At 35.1% G+C, this 20,151-nt stretch overlaps 1 protein-coding gene across 7 annotated transcripts in view; it reads right to left on the minus strand.

The window, feature by feature from the left end:
- Positions 1 to 20,151, minus strand: part of SIK3 (SIK family kinase 3) — a 240,122-nt gene that overhangs the window by 89,918 nt on the left and 130,053 nt on the right. For all 7 annotated transcript variants that reach the window (XR_010023349.1, XM_063092811.1, XM_063092808.1 and 4 more), the window contains exons 2-3: positions 18,554 to 18,670; positions 15,317 to 15,380 (exon numbers count right to left, since the gene is read on the minus strand). Coding sequence is in view for 6 of the 7 variants with exons in the window: in XM_063092811.1 (XP_062948881.1) it covers positions 15,317 to 15,380; positions 18,554 to 18,670 (181 nt within the window). In the remaining variant the exon portion in view is untranslated. The remainder of the gene's footprint in view (positions 1 to 15,316; positions 15,381 to 18,553; positions 18,671 to 20,151) is intronic.

Genomic DNA, 20,151 nt, shown 5'->3' on the forward strand with positions numbered 1-20,151 from the left:
ATGGCTACTTTTGTAGTACAACAGCAAAGTTGAGTAGCTTTGCACAGAGACCATATGACTTGCAAAGCTTAAAATATTTACTATCTGGGCCTTCACAAAAAATGTTTGCCAAACTCCTATCCTAAATTGCCTGATCTCTTTCAGCCCCTATATTCAATCTATTGCAAAATCCTGTAATAATATTATACTTCTTAAATAATAGTAGCTACCAGTGAGCGCTCACTACATACCAGGGAATATTTTAAGCATTTTTCTTTTTTTAAAAAAAGAACATGATGTACACATTTTTGCATGGGCTATGTACTTTACACACACTCACATAATCCTCACAACAACCCTCTGAAATAGGTGGTATTATCATGATTATCATCTTCATTTTAAAGATGAGGACACTAAGACAGAAGTTAAATAAGTTGCCGAAGGTCAAAAGGTAGTAAGCAGAAGAGTTAGGATTTGAATCTAAGCAGTCTGACTCCACACACGTTCCTAACCACTAACAATGTTGCCCTGTATAACTATATCTATAATCCATTTGATCCCCTTTGCCACTACTTATCAGACCCTCCTCAAGCTCATCTGTTTTACTGCACTAGCCTCCTCACTATTCTTCCAAACTCTAGACTCATTTCCCTCAAATTCATCTTCACACTGCCACCAAAGAACCCTTCCTAAAAACATGGGTCAGACTGTGTCCTGGCCCTTGTTTAAAGCACTTCTATGGCTCACTATCATCTGAGTAGTGGATCAAACTCTTAGAAGCCACAGCTTCACTTATTTAAATGAAACTTTATATATCAAGAGATGCTCTTGTTGAACAGAATAAAAGGGGGTTGGTGGAACATATCTGTGAGGAAAAAATGACCTCCTAGCCCTTCCTCATAGTATACCAGCGTCTGGCAAGGGTCATCCCATGGCAGGAGGTGGAAGCGCGAACACAAGACAGAGAGAGAAAAGGGTCCGAACTTACATGAGGAGCCCACACCAATGATAACATTAATCTATTCATGAGAGCAGAGCCCTTATCACCTAACCATCTTTTAATACTGTTACAATGGCAATTAAATTTCAGTGTGAGTTTTTTGGGAACAAACCATCACACTGAAAACCACTAGTCAATCACTTAATGCTAAAAGAAAACTAGTTCTAGTTCCCTGAATACAAGTTGTTGCTTCATGCCTTAGAGTCTTTACATATGTTATCCATCCGGAAAGTTAATTTCCTCTCAGCAAACTTTTGCTCAAACTTGATAACTCTGTTTAAACATTACTTCCTCCATAAAGCCTTCTCTAACCCACTCCTCACTACAACAATTGCACATACTGCTCACCATCTTATCACATTCTAATTAATGTCCTTTTTACAGTACACAGTCACGTGTTGCTTAATGACAGGGACACGCTCTGAGAAATGCGTCGTTAGGCAATTCTGTCATTGTGCGAACCTCATAGGGTGTACTTTCACAAACCTAGATGTTATAGCCTAAGACACACCTAGGCTACATGGCATATGCTATTACTCCGACCACCATCGTATATGTGTTTCATCGTTGCCCGAAATGTTGTTATGCAGCGTATGACTGCAGTACTCGAAACTGAAGTTAATATTCCAGATATGGTGTGACCACCACAGAGGGTAAGACTGCTAAAACTCTTTCAGCAACCCTGAAACTGAGTTTCAAATCAAGAACCCAATTACTACTCGAAGCAATTTGTTTTTTATCCTAGTGTTGTGAGCAGATTAAAGTTCCCAGATGATTCCCCATATACCTGGAGCAGACACTTCCAGGGGCCATGATTCATCACCTCAGGCAACCTTAAAAAACTCTGGATGAATCCAACCATCTATGTTCTTCATTGGTATACCTATGCTGCCAAGTACTGCTAAAAAATAACCCATAAATAAGTCACAAATGAATCTCAACAAATTTAAGACATCTAACAACTGCTAGAGTCTCAACACTGCCTATCAGTCCCCCATTGGCACTTTTCAGTGTCTTCTTTCATTCCCTTCAGCAGCTACTCCAAGATCTCATCTCAGCACAAACTGTTTTCCAACTACTCAAAAAGTAGGACTAGGTAGTCAAACTCTAAACTTCAACCTTCTAAACTTCAATCTTATACAAATACTTCCACAAATTTACCAGCCTGCAACTCTCTCCCCTCCTTCTTTTTTCTATCTGACCCAAGACCGATCCTTCCACTTATGTGCTAAAATGTAGCCCCTTTCTATCTCCTCGATGTATGCTCCGTTAAATCTCACTCTCTCCCTTATATCTACATTTCCTCTGGTTCTACTGTGTTTTTCCTCTCAATATAAACGTTAGGCTTAATTCAAATATATGATAAAGAGACAGCACACACTCAACCAAGGCTCCTTCTAGCTTCCAAACCTCTCTAATGCATTCCCATCATACCTAAGCTTCCCAAGAATCATTTTTCCCACTGGCCTTCTAGGTAGATGCTGATGTCTAGTTGTTGTAGGGGTTACAGTATGTATCTTAATTTATCACAACCTACTTCACATTAATACTGACAAGATTTGGGGAAAATACAGCAACTTTATTCCGATATAAGTCCATTTTTTCAACTTCTCTTTGTGCTCTTATATAAGTATACCTATGTATGTTAGAAATCTAAATATAAATGTTATAATCACTGATTTAAGCAATTTTGTTTTTTAAAGAAATTAAAAGAAAAGAGAAAAAATGTATTTATATAATCTTTTATTTTTCCCTACACATTCACCATTTCTGGTTGTCTTTACTTCCTCCCACAGATAGAAGTTACCACTTGGTGTCATTTCCTTTCAGACTGAGCACTTCTTTTAGTACTCCTTATTCAGCAGATCTGCTAACAACAATTTCAGTCTTTGTTGATTATTTGGGAATGTCTTTGATTCTTTTTTTTTTTTTTTTTTTTTTGTGACCGGCACTCAGCCAGTGAGTGCACCGGTCAGTCCTATATAGGATCCGAACCCGTGGCAGGAGTGTCGCCGCGCTGCCAGCGCAGCACTCTACCAAGTGCGCCACGGGCTCAGCCCATTATTTGGGAATGTCTTTATTTTGCCTTCATATTTTGTCTTCATTCATACAGAATTTTTGATTCACAGGGTTTTTTTATTTCAGCATTTTAAATTTGTCAATCCAATGCCTTCTAGCCTCCACATTTTTCTGATGAGAAGTCAGCTGAAAATCATATTTTTGTTACTTTCCTTGTGACAAGTCTTTTTTGTCTTGCTGCTTTTAAGATTCTCTTTGTCTTCCAGGAGTTTGATAATAATTTGTGTTTTAGATCTAGATGTGTATCTTTGTGTTTATCCTACTGGAGGTATGTTGTGCTTCTTGAAACGGTACATTAATGTTTTATAATATAGTTTGAAAGTTCTTGGCCATTATTTCTTTGAGTATTTTTTCTGTCTTTTCTCCATCTCCTCTCCTTCTGGATTTCCTATTACAGATATGTTAGTATGCGCAAACTTGTTCCACATGTCTCTGAGGTTCTATTGTTCTTCAATGCTTTTCTCTCTGTTCTTTAGATTGGATTACTTCTATTGACATTTCTACAGCTTCACTGGTTTTATGTTCTGCCACTTCAAATCTGCTGTTGAAGTCGTCTAGTGAATTTTTCACTTTAGTTGTACTTTTCAACTCTAGAATTTCCATTTTGTTCTTTTTTTATAGTTTGTATTACCTTATTGAGGTTAGCTATTTTTTAAGTCATTGTCATCATATTTTCCTTTAGTTATTTAGACATGATTTCCTTTGTTTGAATATGTTTATGATAACTGCTCTGAAATTTTTACTAACTGTAACATCTGGGCCCACACAGAGACAGTTTCTATTGACTGCTTTTCTTCCTGAGTGTAAATATGTTCCTGCGTATTTTTCTTTAACATCCACCCAACAGTGTTTGTAGAAAATTGATATAACAGATAATATATTTAACCAATTCTAGATTATGATTTCCCCCCCCCAAAGATTGTTGTTTTGTTTTGTTTTTTATGTTGTTTTAGTAAGCTTCCTGGAAATAATTTGAGAATCTATCTCCCCAAAGTGTGTAGCCATCTATTTCGCTGCTAAATTGTTTAAATTCTTATTTTTTACAAAGCTCTTCCTAATTAATTTCTGGCTAGTCAACCATTCTGATTCTTGCCTCAAGCAAGACCATATTATCTAGCTAGCAGAGCTGTGGGCCTTCCACATTAGTTTCTTACCAAACTTACCATTTTTACTAACAACACAACTAGGTACAGGGTTTGTTGGCATCCTTTCCAAAGCCAATCCACTGCCTCCACTGCTGATTTTAAGGCCAGCCCAGCCATGAGTACACATCTTTTGCTGGGAAGTGGGTTATCAGGCAAGAAGGCCAAAGACTCCCACTGTCCTTACTGAAAATTCCAAAGATTCCCATGAATTAAAGCTTCTCAATTTGTTGTTGCTTTTGGATCATTTTCAGAGTCCTAAATGGTTGTTTTTGACAATTTTGTCCATTTTATATTTATTCTCTGGAGATAAGATTTGCCAATCTCTCATCTCTCCACTCTGCTATTGCCAGATGTCCTGTCACTTCTATTTATTTATCTTGCCGTTTTCAATTTCTATATCTTTTTTATGCAGATTTGACATATATTTTAGAATGTACTCATTGTATACATAGAATTAATGTTTATATAAATATATTTGAATAAATTGGAGTGCACAATTTAAAAGGTTTTATAAATATATTTATATGGTCAAGTTTAGACAACAGGGATCAGAACTCCCAGTCTCCCCTTCCTCATTACCCATCCACATCTCATCCCATTACATTCTGATTTCTATACCTATTACACTAATGAAACAGTCTCATTAAGAGCACTGTGAACATCTTTGTCACAAAGTCAGAGGCTACCTTTCAAGTCATTATTACATGACTTACCTAGGGCATTTAACATTGTCCCTTTTGAAATTCTTATTTTCTTTGGCTTTGATAGCACCAGTATCTTATTTCATCAACTGCTGCTTTTTCATATACTACATGCCCTCACTTTAAATTTAAATACCAACAGTACTCAGGGTTTCATCCTGAAACCTATTCTTTTCTGCATTATCCCATATTGATGATTTCAATTACCTCCTTCAATAAGCTTCCATCTTACCCCTGATTTCTTAACTACTACATTCAATTATTTGATGGACAACTTTCATCTAACCAGTGCCTCAAACTCAGTACACAGGTCTACAAAAAGTTCATAGAAAGATTCTTACTATCCTTTAATTCTATTTTTCCATGAGCTTTCTGAAGCACCCTCATCTATCTACAACACAGTTCTCCCAACTATTTTTAACCTTAGTATTCACTATCTCAGTAAATGACACTACCATTCACACCAATGAACAGAGTTAGAAATCTAAAATCATACTAATACCCATTTACTCCTTGTCTGTTTACTTAGCACCATGACTTTCAAAAAAGTTCAGTAAACCCTTGATGTGCTTAGAAATATTGACCATTTCTTTTACATAAACAGTGATAAAACAGAAAAGCTTTGAGGAGAGAAGATGGAGTAGTCAAAATATAAGGAGAGGAAATGCTGCTAATTTATAAATAGTGGCTCTATAAACAGGCCACTGCCTGTGCCTAAGTCTCTCAGTAATAATATTCATCTAAGAAAATCTGTCTCACCCTCACATTCAAGGGGATTCCATAAGAGGAAGATAAAAAATACTTCATATATTTCATGTTTTGCTGCTAAGACCTATGACTTGAATCTTCAAAACAGAAATTAGTTTGTATTTGTAATCAAAAATCCTCCCAGAAACACTTCATTGAAGTCCTTTTACATAGAAGAACAAATTTTCAACTCGGTGAATAGGGAAGCACATGTACTCTGGAGTCAGATGATCCTTGGGTTAAATCTCAGCTCTATCAGTTATGCTACATGAACTTAGGCAAATTATTTAGCATCCTTAAGCTTCAGTTTCTTGTCTGTAAAATGATGATAAAAAATATCAATATTATAAAATCGTTGTGAAGTTAAAAGAGAGAAAAATTCACTACCTTACTTCAATTCCTAATCATTCTCAAAAGGATTACTATAGAGCTTCCTAACTGGTCTTGGTATACCCTACCCCAATTTTTCCTCCAGAATGTATAATATTTCAAGATAAAATTCAATTCATTTACAAAGTATTCATCTGTTCACTCATTCATTCATTCATTCAATAAACATTTACTGATCTTTTCCAGCAGTAAATGTTTGAGTCCAACAGTAAGAACTACACAGTGAGAACAGACATGGGGACACAATGGTGAGCAAAAACAGACACGATCCCTTAACTGACTGAGTTTTATTGTCTAGTGGGAGAGATACCAATAAATAATTATAAAATTAAATGTAAAACCAGAACTGATACAAGTACTACTGAGAAAGGATATAGCTCAAGGAGAGAGTGTAATGGGGAATTTAGCCAAGTCAGAGAAGTCACATAAAGCCCTTCACTACTGATCATTCCCTATTTTATCAGCTTCGTTTCCTGCCATTTTCTCACATACAGCCTACATTTAAATTACACCAAACTTCTTAAGGAATATAGAATACGTTATGCTCTCATCTCCAAATCTTTTGAACATGCTACAGCGTGTCTGAAATAACTTGCTCTCCTCAGTTAATTCCTGCAATTATCCCAAGATGTATCTCTTGCATTAGTTTAAATCCTTGACACCACAGATAATGTTAATATTGATCACCTGATCACATTGGGGTTGGCCAATTCTTCCACCATATAACCAAATTTCTCCTTTGTAAATAATTAGTATTTTGTGGGTAGATATTCTGAAATTATGCCAATATCCTGCCCTCATCCATATTAGTTTAATAGGCTACCATAACAAAATACCACAAACTGGGTAGCTTAAAACAACTGAAATTTATTAACTCACAGTTCTGGAAGGAAGAAATCCAAAAGTAGGGCTGCACTCTAACTGTAGTCTATAGAGAAGAATCTTTTCTTTGTCTCTTCCAGTTTCTGGTGGCTGTTGATTTTCCTTGGTTTGTGGATAAATCATGCCAGTCTACTTTATTCTTTTTCAAGATTGTTTTGGTTATTACGGGTCCCTTGCAATTCCATATGAATTTTAGAATCAGGTTGTCAACTTCTACAAAGCATATAAGCTTACATTCTCATGGGGATTGCATTGAATCTGTATATCAGTTTGAGCAGTATCGCCATCTTAACAACATTAGCTCTTACAATCTTTATATGTGGAATGTTTTTCCAATCATTTAGATTTTCCTAAATTTCTTTCAACATTGTTTTATACTTTTCAGAATGCTTTGCACTTCTTTGGTTAAATTTATTCCTAAATTTTTTATTCTTTTTGATTCTATTATAAATTGAATTGCTTTTTCATATTAGATATTGAAAGAGTAGAGAAATACAACAAATATGGATATTGATCTTCTATCCTGCAACCTTACTGAATTTGTTTATTGAGAGTTTTTTAATGAATTCTTTAGAATATTCTGTATACAAGATCATGTCATCTGTGAATAGAAATGGTTTTACTTCTTCCTTTCCAATCTACATGCCTTTAAAATCTTTTTCTTGCCTAACTGCTATGGCTAGAACCTCCAGTACAATGTTTGAATAGAAGTGGCAAGAGATTAAATCTTGGTCTTGTTTCTGATCTGAGTGGGAAAACATCCAGTATTTCACTGTTAAGTATTATGTTATCTGTAGGTTTTTCAAATACACTCTTTATGAGGTTGATAAAGTTACCTTCTATTTCTAGTTGGTTGAAAGCTTTGTTTTGTTTTGCTTTTGGCAGCTGGCTGGTTTGGGGATCCAAACCTTTGACATTGGTGTTAAAACACACCACGCTCTAAACAACTGAGCTAACCACCCAGCCCTGAGTTGATTAATTGAATGTTTTTATCATGAAAGTATGTTGCTTTTTTTTTTCTTTTTTGCCCCTATTGAGATGTCATTTTTTTTTTTTTTTTTTTAATTCAACTGAAATTTATCCCAGGGAATTCTTATTATTCCTGGAATAAACCCCACATGGCCATGATGAATAGTTCTTTTTGTATGTTAATGGATTCAGTTTTTTACTATTTTGTTGAACATTTCTGAATTCATACCCATAAAAGATACTGATCTGTAATTTTCTGTTCTTGTGATGTCTTTGTCTGATATTGGTATCAGGGTACTACTGGCCTTGTAAAATGGGATGGAAAGTCTTCCCTCCTCTTCTATTTTTTAGAAGAATTTGAGAAGAATTGCTGTTCATTCTTCTTATAATGTTTGGTACAATTCAGCAGTGATGCCATCTGAGTCTAGGCTTTTCTTTGTGGGCAGTTTTTTTTTCCCCCCTTTTAATTACTACTTTAATCTCTTTACTTTAATATGGATCTATTCAAATTATTCTTATTGAGTCAGTTTCAATAGTTTGTGTCTTTCTAGGAATTTGTCCATTTCACCTAAGTTATCTGATTTGTTGGTGTACAACTGTTCATAAGATTTGTTTATAGTCATTTTTATTTCTTAAGAGTCAGTAGTAATGTCTCCTCTTTCATTTCTTATTCTAGCCATTTGAATCTTTTCTATTTTTTTCTTGGTCAGTCAATTTTGTCAACCTCTTCAAAGAACCACTGTCTGGTTTTATTAATTTTCTCTTTTTTTCTATTCATTATTTCATTAATTTCTGCTGTAATATTTGTTGCTTCCCTCCTTATGCTTGCTTTAGGTTTAATCTGTTCTTCCTTTTCTATCATCTTAAGGTAGAAAGTGAGGTTACTGATTTGACATCTTTCGAACTATAGGCATTTTACAGATATAAATTTCCCTCTAAACACGGCTTCAGTTGCTTCTCATGAGTTTGGGTATGCTGTGTCTTCATTCTCATTCATGTCAAAGCATTTTCTTTTTTCCTTTTTTTTTTTAAATGTTGTTGTTGGGTTTTTTGGTGGCTGGCTGGTGTAGGGATCCGAACCCTTGACCTTGGTGTTACCAACACCATGTTCTAATCAAGTGAGCTAACCAGCCAGCCCTCATAGTATTTTCTGAATTCACTTTTGATTTCTTCTTTAACCTATCATAGGTTGAGCATTCCTAATCCAAAAATCCGAAATCTGAAACTTTTTGAGAACCAACATGATGTTCAAAGGAAATGTTTCTTGGAGCATGCACCTTTCAGATTTTTGATAAGGGGTGCTCAACTGGTAGGTATTCTGCAAATATTCCAAAAATTTTTTTTTAAAAATCCAAAATCCAAAACATTCTGGTTCCAAGAAATTTGGATATGGCATACTAAGCCTATACTTATTTAGAAGTGTGTTTTTAATTTTTCACATATTTGTGAATTTCCTAATTTTTTCCTGCTATTAATTTCTAATTTCATTCCATTGTAGTTAGAGAATATACTTTGTATAACTGCTATCCTTTTAAGTTTATTGAAGTTTGTTTCATGGCTTAGTATACCATCTATCCTGGAAAATGTTCTGTGTTCACTTGAGAAGAATGCATATTCTGTTGTTGGTGGTGGAATGCTCTACAAACGTCTGTTAGGTCTCATTGGTTTATACTGTTATTCAAGTCTTCTTTCTCCTTGTTGATCTTCTGTCTAGTTCATCTATCTATTATTGAAAGTACAGGGCTAAAGTCTTCAATTAGCAATGATTATTTTAGTCTATATCTCCCTTTCTTTCTATCATTTTTTGCTTCCTGTAGATTGGTGCTCTGTTATTACATGCATATATGCTTATAACTGCCATATCTTCCTAATGGATTGGCCCTTTTATCATTATAGAATGTCCTTCTTAATCTCTAGTAAAAAGAGACAAAATCTTTTTTGTTTTAAAATCTTTTTGGCCTGCTATCAGATGAAACCATTCCAGCTTTCTTGTGGTTGCTATTTACACGACATATATTTTTCTATCCTTTTACTTTAAAACTATTTGCATATGTAAATACTAAAGTTTGTTTGCTATGGAAAGCATACAGTTACTGCATGTTTTTATACAGTCTGACAAATAGTGCCTCTTCATTATTCAATCTATTTACATTTAATGTAATCACTGATATAGTTGAATTTGTCTGCCATTTTGCTTTTTGTTTTCTATGTTTAATATCTTTTTGGTCCTCTATTCCTCCATTACTTCTTTCTTTTGCAGTAAATGAATATGTTCTAATGCAGCATTTTAATTTATTTAATAATTTTTTTACTATATATTTTAAGGTTTCTTTTTTAGTGGTTGCTCTAGAGTTTGTCACATACATTTTACCTCACCAAAATGGGATTCTAATGTATACTACCTTAATTCCAGTGATACACAGAAATGTTACTCCTTTATAGCTCTATCCCCATCCCCCCATTTGTAGTATTATTTTATACATATTACACCTGTTAATATTACAAACCCAGCAACACATTACTATAGTTATAACTTTACTATCTGTAATGATTCTTCAGGCCAGTGCAGTTTTTCCTCCTAAACACCTCCCTTGTTCTGTTATTAGCAGACATGTTACACATATACTAATTATAGGCCTAATAATGCACTACATACACACATATTTTATAAGCTTTTAAAAAATAGGTTAAGAGAAAAAAGGTGAAAAAATATCCATCTCTTCTTTTATAAATACAACATTTCCTTTGCCGGTGCTCTTTGTTTTTTTATATGAGCATTTGAATTACCAGCTGGGGTCAGCCTGAAGAACTTCCTTTAGTGTTTCTCGTCATCATAAGGTGGATCTGTCAGCAAAAAATTCTCTGTTTTTGATTGCTAGGAGAGTCTTTATTTCATCTTCATTTATGAAAGATAGTTATATAGGATATAGGAGTTTGGCTAACAGATTTTTATTTGAACACTTTGAATATGTGATCCTATTGCCTTCTGGGCTCCACTGCTGCTGGGCTCGAAGTCAGCTGCTATTCTTATTGGGGTTTCTTTTAAGTGATGTGTCATTTTTCTCTTGCTGCTTTAAATATTTTCTCCTTGTCTATTACATTCTCACTATGATGCATCTGTGTATCTGTTTGTATTTATCCTATTTGAATTTTGTTGAGCTTCCTGGACATGTAGGTTACTGTTTTTCAATAAATTTGTTAAGTTTACAGCCATTATTTCCTTGCATATTTTTTCTGCTCCTCTCTCCCTCTCCTTTCCTTCTGTACTCCCATTATGCATAAGATGGTGTGCTTGAAAGTATTCCACATTTCTTGAAGGGTCTGGTTTTTGTTCTTTCGGTTTTTTTTAATGTGTTATTCTCAGATTACAATCTTGTACAAGCTTGAACAATCTCTATCAATTTATCTTCAAGTCTGCCTTTTCGTTCTTCTGTTAGTTCAAATCTATGGTTGAAATCTCTCTATTTTTCAACTGCATAACTTTCATTTACTTCTTTCTTATAATTTATCTTTATTGGTATTTTCTATTTGAAGCACCGCTATCATCATACCTTCCCTTATTACTTTAATTGTGAGTTTATTTCTGTGAACATGTTTATAATGGCTCTTTAAAGTTTGTTCTGATCAATCTGATATCTTGTCTCTCTGACAGACAATTACAGTGGCCTGCTTTTTGTCTAGTATATTGTTCATACTTTCCTATTTCTTTGCATGCCTTGTTTTTTTTTTATGTTGTTGTTGGAAACTGGACATTTTAGGTAATATACCATAGCACCTCTGAGTACTGGTACACCTCCCCCTCCCCCTTCTGGGGCTTATTATTATTATTTGCTTATTAACTTGTTTAGTGATTGGCTGGATTCTTTTAGTGAAGTTTATTCCTCCATACACATGCATTCAGCCTTTTAATGTTATTCCTTGGGAGACTGCAGCTTTCTTATGCTCAATTACCCTGGGATCACAATGGTTTTGGTAGCATTCTCTTCCTCTCTTTTCCTGACCATACCCAGCTTTTAAACTCCATAAATTCCTAGCTGATTGCTCTATCGGTTTTTTTTTTTTTTTTTTTTTTTTGAAAAATGCCCTTAGGGCATAAATTGGTCTACAAACAATACAACCAAATTCTGACTCCTGTGAGGGAATAGTTTCTGAGATCACTGTTTTATTTTTGTTCTGATCCCAGAAAAGCTCTTCCCAGATGTTGTATCCCCTGGTTCTCTCCTGCAAACTAGCAGGCCTATAGTTTTATCTTGAATCTCAGTGTCCTCTCAAATCTCAAATGCCTTTTACCACAACCTCCACTATTCTTGAGAGTGCAGAGTCAAGGTTGAACTTCACTCACTGTTGCAAATGACGTCAGTTCCTTTGGGAAGAAATTAGGAGCTATCTGTTTTAAGACTTGTTTTTCTCCCCAGGCAAAATCTCTGAGTCAGGGCTCTGAAGCTGGACTAAAGACAATGGCAAACTTCTCTCTGAGTAAAGACAATGGCAAACTCTCACTAAGGAGTGGGGACAGCAACCTTGGGTACTCTCAGCTTGCCTCTCCTGGTAAGGAACCACTGTATCACAACCCAAAGCAAGAGCGATCTGAACGCCAGTATTCTTAGCATACACAATCAAGATCCACAAATGGGGGCTCAGCAGAAGAAGGGAGTCCCTACCTCTCAACTGCACTCCCCCAGGACTTAGCCTAAGGAACAGGTGGCTGGGACAGAATGAGAAATGTTGATATTCTACTCCTCTTGGATAGAAAGCCATCTGTCCAGTTGCTGAGGGGTGGTGGAGAGGAGGAAACCCTGTGTTCTTAGCTGCAGCAGTCTAGACTGGAACCTTCACCTTCCCGAGTGGGCAAGGGGGAGGAAGGGAGCAAGCAGCAGTATTGGTTCAGATACCACAGACTCTCTTGCTTCTTAAGGAATTTTCAGATGTTCTTGAATAAATGTTTCTTCATTTGCTATTTGCCCGTAAGACCATTTCCAGAGACTTTAAATGGCTTTTGGTTTGTTTTTATACATAGTTTTCATCAGTTTCACTGGAAAGTGGGCAAGCAGCTCTTCACACCTTCACTCTGGAAACTGATCTCCCATTTGTTCTTTAACATGAAGGTAAAAGGAAGCATTGTGCTAGGGCTCTACACATGCAATCTCATTTCATCTTCACAACTATGAGGCAAATCTTGTACATCTTATATTTCACAGATCTTGAAACTGAGTCCTAGAATCATTTAGTAACTCTTGATCCAAGTAAAGGAGCAAATAGGTGAGAGATCTGATTCAAACCTAGGTCTAACTACCACCAAAGCCCACATTCTTTACTAAGCCCCTCTTTTTATCTTTTACGCAGATTCTTTTAAAAATCAGAGCTCAGGAAATGGTCCTATCCCTGTGCAGCCTCAATGATTTCTTTAGGTAATACACCGTTTTCTTCCTCACCCAGATAATTCATAACAATAGTAATAATAATAATAATACATTTTATATTATTGTACAACTATGTATTATAAAACATGTTATAATATATGCTTATATATCTTTTTTTAAATATTATCAAAAATACTATTCTGTTTGCTCATCCCTTGAGCTACATTCCCACAAACAGTCTATGACCAAGGGATTGTTATCTTTCCTGTACTTTTAAATTTTAAAATCTGCTTTCCTAAAGAGCAAGGTAGATCTGGTGTGCCAAGTGATTGGTTCCTTGATTATTATTATGGTCTCTTTTCTCCCCAGATCACCATTGCTTCTCCACCAATAAAATGTCTATGATAAAACTGTCAACAGGTAGCTCAAGAATTTGGGACTTGTTTTGCTTTTTTATAGAATAAAACTTGTAAAAAGATGTCCAGGTAATAATAAAGTTGTCCCATTTGCTTTTCTGTACATTTGTGATCTGAATTAAGGCAGTACCATCATAACACATGCCTGGCATGTCAAGCCATAGTGCACTCTTCCATTAACATGACTGCTATTTTTCTCTCTCCAAATACTTCCTATCATGCTTCTATTTCTATTTTCTAGTTCATGGACTTCCATATTACCACACCCTCCAGAAATACCTAAAAGCTAATCACACTGCCAACTGCACTAGTGCTCTCACCCATACAGAGATTTATAGTGTTGGTTCTCATTTTCAAAGTAATATGTTGATCTGCATGTCTGTCTTCCACTACATTTCTTCATGGAGAGGAAAACCAGTGTCCTAAGAGAGTCAGCATCTCCAAGGCACGTGATTGGCATATAATTATCAAGCACAGTAAAAGCCTACTATGTCTTCTCGACATTCAATGCTATTCTAAAAACCTTTTAATGCTTTCCTTTCTTTGAAATAAATACCCCCTTCAACACTATATTCTGATTATATATTGCATTGTATCACATTAGCTTTAGCATAAAATAAGCACATATGCAAAGCCAATTAAAGATGAAATCAAGAAATGATGACGCCTCCTTTAAAAAAGACTAGCACTTATCCTAAAGGATCTTAGAAACAAAAAAAACATTAGATTGCTGGGAAAAGTTTAACACACACACACACACACACACACACACCCATGCAGCCACAACTGACCAGTCATGAACAAGATGATTCTACTTGAAAAGTGATTCTATCCTTTTAAATATACTTTAAGTTAGAAGTGTTCATATTTATAAAATTAAAAAATAATAATAATAAATTAGATAAACCTAAAGTATATAAAAAGAAGGCTTTCCCTGTACTTACTTGCCAAAAGAAAAAAAAAATGTGAATTTAGATGTGAAAGTTTACCCTTTACCTCTTCTTGGCTCCATTTATCACTATTACAAAAAGAATTTGGGGGGTGCCAGTTTTTACAACCTCAAAAATTCAGATTTGCCAGTAACAAATTCTCCTGCTTATTTCTAACGTTGTGCTTAAAGCTAAGTGTGAGAGGAAAAAAATAGCTACTGAAGGCCAAACCTCCAAAATTACAAGAATCATCAAGGGGAACTGTGAACACATGGTAAGGAATACAGTTACATGTTATATTTAAACAAAGTTTAAGGAATGCTCCAAGTGGCGCTGCTTTCTCACACAACAAAGCCCCGCACGGATGTGGAAGTTCGTCACACTTGGTAACCTCAGTTAGAACTTGGCAATAGGAAAGACCCTCGGTTACTTGTCCAGAAGAGATGTCCTAGAATCTCTGTTTTTGGAGTCTTTAATCTCAACTGTCAACACCTGATTGAAATACAAGAAACACCTTTACCAAGGAAACAAAGATGTAGCAGGGATTTTACGAGGCGAATCAAAAGAAAAAATTAAAATTACTTTGTTGATAGAAAAAAACAGCACTGAAGGACAGCATCAAGTGACAGCTGCTCAAGTGACAAAGGCACTGAACAGTTATTTTAGGTTTGCCATAGTGTGCTCCATAGCTGTTTAAAGAATGCAATAAATGTACTTACCAAATATTTCCCCTCCACTAGCATATTCTGTCACCAGATAAATCATCCGTTCTGTCTCCATAACCTGGTGCAAAGGCAGGAAAGTGACAGACAGTGATACAAATGACAGGCTGGTATCATAGGAAGAGAAACTAAAGACTCCTCTTTTGTCATTTGAAATATTAATAATCTTTACTGCTCAAAGGAAATTTAAAACATTTTGGAGGGAACAGATATAAATGTTATTAAGAAGAAAGGGAGAAAATAGATATTCCTCCAAGTTCTTAAAAGTAGGAAACATTTACTACTTGAGAAAGTCCTTTTGTTGTTCCAGGAGGTTTCTACAATCTCTCCATAAAACTGAGAAGCAAAGAAACTGCCAAGAACCAAAACTTAAAGTTCATATTCAACATTAATCACTTGAAGCTCAAAAATGCCCTCCCAAAACCCAACCAAAACAATAAAAGCCTTAGGGATAATAATGAGAATCACTTAATAACTACACAGAAATCACATACGGCTTTCTCTTTTTAAGGAAAATGACAAATTTCCTTTCCACTGCCCATTTATTTAAAAAAGAGAACAAAAACTTAAAATATTCAACTCTTTAAGTAACATAAATTACTCATTTTGTATGTTGTCTTGGTCCCTATTCTGCTATTTTTTTTTTATTCTTCATAGTATATTGTCAGTCAATTCTTCCTTTTTACTTTTTCAAACATTATTAAAAGGTAATATATATGAGTATGTACATTCATTGTAAACATTTTAAATACCTAGTATATAAAGAAAAGACCAAAGGTTTCCCTCTTGCCAATCCCCTCCATCTCATTCCCCAGAGGAACACTATTAATAGCTTATTGCATATCCTTCCAGAGCAGTAATGTCCAATAGAAATACAATGTGAGCTACATAAGTAATTTTAACTTTTCTAGTAGCCACATTTAAAAAGTAAAAAGAAAAAGGTGAAAATAATTCTAATAATATATATTATCTATTATCTACCCCAATGTGTCCAAAATATTATCATATCAACAATCTTAAAAAATCATAAACTTCAGTTTTTACATTTAAATTAATTAAAATTCAGTTTCTCAGTCACTCTAGCCATATTTTAATATTTGGCAGCCACATGTGGCTAATGGTTAGTGGCTACCATCTTGGACAACACCGCTGTAGACTTTCACTGTACTTGGCAGTTAATTAATTTGATTATTTCCTGGTTACTTTATTTTGTATCTTTATAAATACCATATAATAGTATTAATGTATTATATCATAATACACAGATCTATTTCTTCTTTTAATGGCTTCATAGTATGAATGCATATTAATTAAATTTTCCAATACATCAGCTGTGTTTTTTCTTTTTTCTTTTTAAAAAATCTCTATATAATGGTGTTATTAGCCCATTGTTTGTCATGAATATTGCTTCCAACTCTGTATTAATTTACATGACAAAAAACAAGTGTTCCAAATATATGCAAGTGTTTAGAAAAAATAAAAGAGAAGATAAATGTAGTGTACATCTCCTCCTTTGTCCTCCCAGGCCTTTTCTTAATTGCACATGTTCTTTTATTATTAAACTTTTTAGAAGTTCAAAAACTATTGTTTCCTACAAAGTATATTTGCTCATTCTACAAACCTGAGGAAACTGAAGCTTCATCAAATGTACTCAAAACTACCTTGATACCATAAGAAGACAATTTGCCAGCCATTCACCCTGGCAAATCAGAATTTCCCATTAATAGTACCAGCTGCCAGAATGCAAAATTAAAGTTTAAAAGAAGGCATTGTTCAAAGCCAGTGCTAGAAGTATGGAAATTCTTACAGGCTAATGAAATCTTGGGTAAGACATAAACTTGAAGAATTTACCTCTTAAAAACAGTCAGCCCTAGCTCAACAATTATTTAAAGATGACTTATTTTAAAAGGTGAGGTCAAGAAGTTTATTCAGTCTACCAGGATAGGAAGGAAGCCAAGGTTAGATGCCTGTAAGCTCACAGATTACAGGTCTTCAAACAACACCAGCAAGCTTTCACAAATTTGCTTCTGGGGAAGAACGTAGGTGTTGTTCAACATAATTTAGTCTGATAAATTTCAACAGGTCTGCTCCTGCTGACCTAATTCATTTCATTATGTGAGCAGTTGATGGCAGAGAAGAGTCTAAAGCTGTGGCCTTAACCACACATACTAATATTGCAACATGTTTTCTTTTCGATAACATTAATAGGCAATGAAAGCTTGCCTACTGGGCCTTGGGTGTGCTTTCTTCACTCTTACATGTGGTCCTGTGTCTGGGCCAGTAACCATTTACTGCAAACTAACAGCAGCAAATGAACTGAGTGGGTGGCCACTTCCTTCAGAACTAGGAGATGGCTGTTCTGGCAGAAAGCAAGCAAGCAAGGCTGGCCCTGTGCAAAGATAGAGCTTGGGGCTGCCAACACATTGCAATTTGAGAAGCACTCCAAAGCCCCACCTCTCTCAAAATATCACTTCCACCAGCGTGCTAAGGCAAGGTCCTCCCCTCTCATCTGGTTTGAAATTCCAGCCATCAGATTTACTGCTTTTGGAGTAGGGCTAGGTAATCATTTTGAGGATGGTATGAAATATGCATGCTTCTTGGGAAGGTAAGAAAATTAAAACAGAAGTTTCTCATATTACATAGAATCTGTCTCTTGATTATCAAAATAATTAAATGCTTTCTTGGAAAACTAACTCCAGGACATTACTAGAATAGAAAAAAGGTAGGTTTTAATTGATTCAAGTAGCCATACTTAAAATATCCTTTGCCATCACAATTCATAACATGATCACAGAAATTAGTATTTAAATAATTGTTAGAAAAAATGATGTTATACCCATCACTAGCTTTTAATCTCTCAAAATTCTCTCTTCCTTTTGGGTTTCCCATTCTGTTTTAGGATTCTGGCCTGAATATAATAAGTTCTCGTTATCTTCTGAATAATCTTTTTCTGTAATTCTTGCTAAGAATGACATAAAGTTTTAAAGAACAAATTAAATAGATCTACCTGGGTAAGGCAGACCTCACTAGTAAATGGCCAGGAGAAACATGAGGATATTAAATACTAAGTGAGGAAACAGAAATGTTGGGAAGATATTAAGGTGAACATATAAACACAGAAATTTAAAAAGTTGCAAATGCTCACCCACCCACATTTTCTTCAAAGGGAGCCACAGATACAGTTGACCATTCTGGGTTATTTGTAGCCATTTACTACACCACTAGTGATCCTACCTGGTAGAGTCTGATGATATGTGGGTGGCAAAGCATCTTCATTATTTGAACTTCCCGGAAAATCTTCTTCAAATTTTCTTCATCCAGCTGGGTCTTATCTATGATCTTGATAGCAACCTGACAACAGAAGAAGAAAATTTGATGCATTATTAAAAAACAATTTACTAAGGGAACATTAAATCCACCTTAAAACATTATAACAAACCATTATAACCACACTTTAAAACAAAGTACAAACTGCCAGTATTTTGTTTACAGAATGTCAATGAGGAAAATAAATTTACTCTTTAAAAAAGACAGGAAATGGGTTCCTAGCAAGTTGGTTGCAAAGGAACAGACTCCGAAAGCTAATGGGTCTTCTGTCATTTCTTAAATTGCTTATATACAATTCATTACTTCATAGATGTGGTTACAATCCAGGTCAAATCATGCTTCAGTGCAGAGAGTGGTATATAGGGCCTCTCATTAAGACAAGAAATTTATATCATAAGTACATGGTATTTCAGTAAGATTCTACCAGAATTTTCACAGGGGCTTTCCACATCTCACCAGGTGCTTGTATAACTCAGTAATAGTAGTAACAGTGGCAGTGATACTGGCAGCAGCAGTAGCAGCAGCTACCATACATATACTGAATGCTTACTATGTGCCAAGCATAATTCCTAGTGCTTTGCAAGTACTAACTCACTTAAAACTATAACATCAATATTACTATTAAGCTTATTTTAAACATACAGAAACTGAGGCACATAGAGATTAAGAAATTAACCCAAGATTAAGTTATTTACAGCTAGCATGTGGCAGATCCAGGATTGAAGCTCAGCTAGCATGGCTTTAGAGTCAAATTCTTAACAATAATGTTAAAAGAATCTTACAAGCTTTCCATACCATACATACCCTGCAACATAAAACTTATCTTTCCACTTTGCCCAATATTCTGAAGACACCCAGCAGCACATACATTTTAAAGCAGAATGAAAGGTGAAAGATTGTTTTCTTTCATTTACTAAATCTAAACTTCCTCATTCTCAATGAAATACTCGAAACATTTGTGCTGCCCCAAAATATCTCTATATCTCAGTTTCAATTACTTAATTAGTACATAATATTACTTAGAAGAAGGGCCTCTAGTCCCCTCCAATTCTTAAAATTCTAAGATTCTATACACTGGAAAAGGGAAAGGAAACTTATGGAGGGAAAAAAAAAAAAAGAAAAACCAGGAAAGCAAAATTTCAACAGTAAAAATGTTTAGCTCAGAGAAATGTACAGAACTATACCTGGAAGATTATTCAATTGCGTGAGTGAGTACCATAAAAGTAACTTTATCTGGAATTGTTTCAGATGTTAGAATGAGGACTAATGGGAGAAAGGCACAGGGAGAAAAACTTCAGCTAGATTCAAAGAGCATGTCAGCCCTGCCTAATAATGGAATGTGATGAAATAAACTGGGCATAGCTTGAAGTACAAGGATTAATCAGGCACAGCCTTAACTACAAGGAGCTCACAGTCTAGTAGGGGAAAGAAATGTGTTAAACAGATAACAATACAGCATTGGAAGTACAATCAATAGAGCTACACACAAGGTATAATTGTAGAAC

The sequence above is a fragment of the Cynocephalus volans genome, chromosome 4 (genome assembly GCF_027409185.1).
Source record: "Cynocephalus volans isolate mCynVol1 chromosome 4, mCynVol1.pri, whole genome shotgun sequence".
In the NCBI taxonomy this organism is placed as follows: domain Eukaryota; kingdom Metazoa; phylum Chordata; class Mammalia; order Dermoptera; family Cynocephalidae; genus Cynocephalus; species Cynocephalus volans.